At 41.4% G+C, this 4,506-nt stretch overlaps 2 protein-coding genes and 1 long non-coding RNA gene across 4 annotated transcripts; 1 reads left to right on the forward strand and 2 right to left on the reverse strand.

Moving 5' to 3' along the window:
• On the forward strand, positions 1–552 carry LOC104741408. Of its 2 annotated transcripts, XR_760312.2 has the most exons (3): positions 1–17; positions 120–198; positions 281–552. It is a non-coding gene; the product is annotated as an uncharacterized LOC104741408 (long non-coding RNA). The 2 variants fall into 2 exon arrangements; XR_002035029.1 differs by lacking the exon at positions 1–17 and having other exon boundaries at positions 25–198; positions 281–542.
• LOC104741407 lies at positions 438–1,730 on the reverse strand. Its single transcript, XM_010462267.2, has 3 exons — positions 1,326–1,730; positions 890–1,178; positions 438–807 (listed from the first exon to the last, which is right to left on the reverse strand). The coding sequence occupies exons 1-3, from the start codon at positions 1,637–1,639 to the stop codon at positions 598–600; spliced, it is 813 nt and encodes a 270-aa protein (XP_010460569.1). The 5' UTR covers positions 1,640–1,730; the 3' UTR covers positions 438–597.
• Positions 2,102–4,375, reverse strand: LOC104743574 (putative pentatricopeptide repeat-containing protein At1g28020). Its single transcript, XM_010464639.1, has 4 exons — positions 4,115–4,375; positions 3,284–4,020; positions 3,068–3,202; positions 2,102–2,618 (listed from the first exon to the last, which is right to left on the reverse strand). The coding sequence occupies exons 1-4, from the start codon at positions 4,373–4,375 to the stop codon at positions 2,102–2,104; spliced, it is 1,650 nt and encodes a 549-aa protein (XP_010462941.1).

A 4,506-nucleotide genomic window follows, 5' to 3' on the forward strand; every position in this document is an offset into this window, starting at 1 on the left:
CTACAGAGACCCAACAGGTAAATCTTAAAAGACCAAAACATTGGTGTTTCTACTATCATAAGACCACATTCCTCTCTTCACTGTTTTGAAACTTTTTGTCCATGTGTCTTTTGGATCAGCATTCATATATGTATAACTCTTCAACACGTCCCTGTAGTCGATGACTTCCTCCAGGATCTGCGTGGAGCTGTAGAGACTGTGAGTCCATTGATGAAATTCTTTTGATTGCCTCTTTCTTTTTCCTCAATTGATCTCTCGTTGTTATTACCTTTTTTTTTAGGTGAAAGCAAATCCAGGACCGATCACTGGAGGCTTGGCTCCAATATATGGAGCTGCAGGGAAGATGCCGGACCGAGGCATGGTGAATGAGCTACTGGTTAGTTTCATGGACAGTCAATATTAAAACCTTTTTTTTTAAAGATCAAAGAATCATCAAGTGGGTAAACTGGTTTCACATTTCAGTTGCAAGAGCAAAGCATTTGTACATTCACAACCACATTGTTTCATTTTCGCCCTACTAATAAAATTCATCATAATCTCGATATTAAGCAACTAAAAGTGCGTGTTACGTTACACACTCGAATAAAACAAAGATGATCAATCAGATTTGTGATCAGAAGGTTTTGATCTAAGAACTTGAACCGGCTTGTCTTCTTGGCTTTTCGCCAACACTTGGTCTCTTTCTCTGAAGTAATGGTCGAAGGCACGAGGCAGAAACCTAGGGATCAAGAAACAGAGTAGATTCACTCCGAAGTAGCCCAAGTTCGCTATTGCTAAATACCGTCCAAACCAGAACCATGCAACAACCTGAAAAACGATTTCATATGATTTGGTATCAACTGACTCTAAAAAGACTTGCAATTGAGTAAAGACAGGTATTAGATAGTACATTGGGTGTAGCATTCATTGGTAACGACTTGTTGAGCCAGACATCTTTAGACCAACCAATGATGACAAAGATTCTCCAGACTGTGTAGAGCAGTGGGACGAGAGCTCTTACCGGTGGCGAAAACAGAGAAAGGCCACTTATTACATTTTCTGTTAGGATTTGACACGACAGTAGAAACAAGTGCGGTGTCGCTGATCTCACCGCATGATCATCTCCTCTTGCAAAACCACCTAATACGTAAGCTAAAGGCAAGAACAGACCAATCGTTGTCCCCGAAACCACGTACATCCTTTTCATTATCCAGAAAAATTACAACAAAAAAAAAAAAAGATCAAGATTTGAACAATAAACTATAAAAAGGTCATACAATTTTGATCAAGAAAGCAATATAAAAACAGATATGTTTTTTTTTCTTTTCTTGTGATGGATTTGGAACCTGAAGAGTTTGCTACCGTGGAAGACTTCACGGGAAGTGGTTGAAACACCATGGGATGGGAAAGCTAAACGCGAAAGGGCGACTATATAGATAGACGCAAACGCTGGAAAAAGCATGTCAAGTATCGGTACGAGACCGCTCGCTGAGAAGACTAGTATGAAGGCAACTAGCTGTAGTTCTATTACCCTCAGTGACCCCATCAAACCGCCACCTCCAGCCGCTGTCATCCCCGACCACAGTCCCTTCTCACCGGAAGATGATGACGTTTTACCCTCGTCAGGTCTTGGACCCACCGCTAGAGTTACGCCTGACATGATTCGATTTTTTTTATAAACAAAGTCTTGTTTACCTTGTGATCTGATGATGATTCAAACAGTAGATAAGAAAGAATGAAGTTGATAGTGCCAGAATGGAATTTATGAAGACGGAGGATCTCTTGTTGACGTAGTTCCACGTGAAAACTTGGGTGATGTACACGTGTCAAAGTGAAGACGTGAGTGTTCATTACCTGCCTTTCAACGTGTCATGTCAATGGCATATGTTGCAATGTTTAATTATTATTACAACATGTTTTAAGACAAAATGGTTAAAAAACAACCCAAGTTCAACAATTTGAAAACAGATAATTAAACTGGGTTGGAAGTAGGTTTCCAGCTTTGTGCTAGTGAAAAAACAAAGCATAAAAAATGATGCAATGTTCCTAATTACGTACTCCGATAACAACAATAGGAAAGCTAATCTATTAATTGTTCTATTTCTCCATGGTCTTTTTATCCTTAGATCGCCGTTGTTATTGCATCGAAAGCCATCTTTAAAATGAACTTCACTAGAACCACAAGCTTACCTAAAACGTAAACCAAAGCCACGAGCACAGACCCGAGCGCTAAGTTGAACACGTTATCTACGGCTGGGCGTACCACACCCGCAAGCATAGCATTCTCGGCGTCCTTTAGCTGGCCTCTCTCGCAATAAGCAGATGCCATCATTGCCACGATTCTGACATCATGCTTGTTGGGGTTCCAACTATAATAAATCTTTTCTGCCTCATTGATATGGTTTAATTTGAGTAAGATATAAAGTACTAATCGATAATCGTTTTCGTACTTGTCGAAATAATCCGACTCCCATATACGGGAAACGTCTTCATCCTTCCCTGCTTCCCCATACAACCGCATCAAGGACTTGTGAGCTAACTTCTTTGACTCGGGATCAACTAGTGATTCCTCGGCTCTTCTCAGCATATTTACTGCCTCAACCACTGATCCATGTCTCAGGTAAGCTTTTGCAATGTCTCTGCACGTTCGCCAATATTCAAATGTATTTGTATCGCACTTTGCTAAAAGCTTCTCCATTTCTTTGATGTTGGATTCGGCTGCGTAAAGCCAGTTTATTGTTTAGCGTGATATTGTCCGGCTCAACGTTGTTGTCTTTCATTTGGCTGAGAATCTTGTGCNAACCAAGTTCAACAATTTGAAAACAGATAAGTAAACTGGGTTGGAAGTAGGTTTCCAGCTTTGTGCTAGTGAAAAAACAAAGCATAAAAGATGATGCAATGTTCCTAATTACGTACTCCGATAACAACAATAGGAAAGCTAATCTATTGTTCTATTTCTTCATGGTCTTCTTATCCTTAGATCGCCGTTGTTATTGCATCGAAAGCCATCTTTAAAATGAACTTCACCAGAACCACAAGCTTACATAAAACGTAAACAAAAGCCAGGAGCGCAGACCCGACCACTAACTGGATCACGTTATCTGCGGCTGGGCGTGCCACAGCCGCAAGCATAGCATCCTCGGCTTCCTTTAGCTGGCCTCTCTCGCAATAAGCAGATGCCATCATAGCCACGATTCTGACATCAAACTTGCCGGGGTTCCACCTATAGTAAATCTTTTCTGCCTCATTAATATGGTTTTATTTGAGTAAGATATGAAGTACTGATCGATAATCTTCTTCGAACTTGGCGAAATAGTCTGACTCACATATACGGGAAACGTCTTCAGCCTTCCCTGCTTCCCCATACAACCACATCAAGGACTTGTAAGCTAACTCCTTAGACTCGGGATCAACTAGTGATTGCTCGGCTCTTCTCAGCATATTTACTGCCTCAACCACTGATCCATGTCTCAGGTAAGCTCTTGCAATGTCTCTGCACGTTCGCCAATCCAATGTATTTGTATCGCACTTTGCTAAAAGCTTCTCCATTTCTTTGATGTTGGATTCGGCTGCGTAAAGCCACAGTTTATTGTTTAGCGTGATATTGTCCGGCTCAACGTTGTTGTCTTTCATTTGGCTGAGAATCTTGTGTACCATATCTAGTTTACCTAGCTTAATGTAGAGAGACATCATGTGGTTAAAAGGAGAGGGTTTCGAGAGGTAGCGCAGCTCTATCATCTTCCCAAAGATTGACTCAGCTTTAGCCAGTGTTTTCGAAGACATCATGTGCTTAAAAATATGAGGTTTCGAGCGGTACCCTATCTCCTTCATCTTCCAGAGGGTTGACTCAGTTTCGTCCAATCTTGCGTAGAAGCTTAACATAGTGGTGTAAACAAAGTCATCTCTCTTGTTCTCGGGAATGCTTTTGAAGAATTTCTCTGTTGCTTTTAAACCTAGAATCTTGTCGATCAGATGAAGCCGAGCTGCGAAATCTTCAGGAACTAGATCGCAAACTTTCTGGTTACTCATCCACTCTGATACCTAAACATGCACCACCAAGATAACACAACTAACCAACTACTGATTTGAGAGAATGGAAAGTACAAAAAGGAAGGTTTGGAATAAGAAGAGGAACCTTGAGAGCTTGGGGAAATCGTTTTGAATCGCGGAGGGTTTCAACGATGCGTCTAACATCCGAAGGATTCAATTGATTTCCCTGTTGCTTACATTGCTCCAGCACTGGGACGAATGAAGCCTTTGGATCTTCACCGGCCTTGTCGATATGACGACGGAGGCTGTCGTTAAGCTCTGGCGATGATAGGGTTCCGACAGAGCGCAACAGATACTTCCTGAAAGCTGGAACGGCCCTTGCGCATGGTTGAAAAATTAGCCTCATGATTTAGGCGACAGAATAAATTAAGGCTTCTCTGAGCTCTGTCTCTCCTTTTTATTTTTATTTTTCGGGTCTTTGTGGTCGACGTGTCGCTCAAGTAATTTTATTTCTTAGTTTGCTGGATAATCCAACAA

This window comes from Camelina sativa, chromosome 14 (genome assembly GCF_000633955.1).
Source record: "Camelina sativa cultivar DH55 chromosome 14, Cs, whole genome shotgun sequence".
Classification (NCBI taxonomy): Eukaryota; Viridiplantae; Streptophyta; class Magnoliopsida; order Brassicales; family Brassicaceae; genus Camelina; species Camelina sativa.

Excerpts from the sequence above, each read along its gene's own strand:
- LOC104741407 (XM_010462267.2), bottom strand. The coding sequence starts at position 1,639 with ATGTCAGGCGTAACTCTAGCGGTGGGTCCAAGACCTGACGAGGGTAAA. Across the intron at positions 1,179-1,325 it reads CACGGTAGCAAACTCTTCAG|GATGTACGTGGTTTCGGGGA; the intron begins GTTCCAAATCCA and ends GATAATGAAAAG. Across the intron at positions 808-889 it reads CAATGAATGCTACACCCAAT|GTTGTTGCATGGTTCTGGTT; the intron begins GTACTATCTAAT and ends ATCGTTTTTCAG.
- LOC104743574 (XM_010464639.1), bottom strand. The coding sequence starts at position 4,375 with ATGAGGCTAATTTTTCAACCATGCGCAAGGGCCGTTCCAGCTTTCAGG. Across the intron at positions 3,203-3,283 it reads GAGTCAGACTATTTCGCCAA|GTGGAACCCCGGCAAGTTTG; the intron begins GTTCGAAGAAGA and ends GATTTACTATAG. Across the intron at positions 2,619-3,067 it reads GCCGCAGATAACGTGATCCA|AGACATTGCAAAAGCTTACC; the intron begins GTTAGTGGTCGG and ends GCGAACGTGCAG.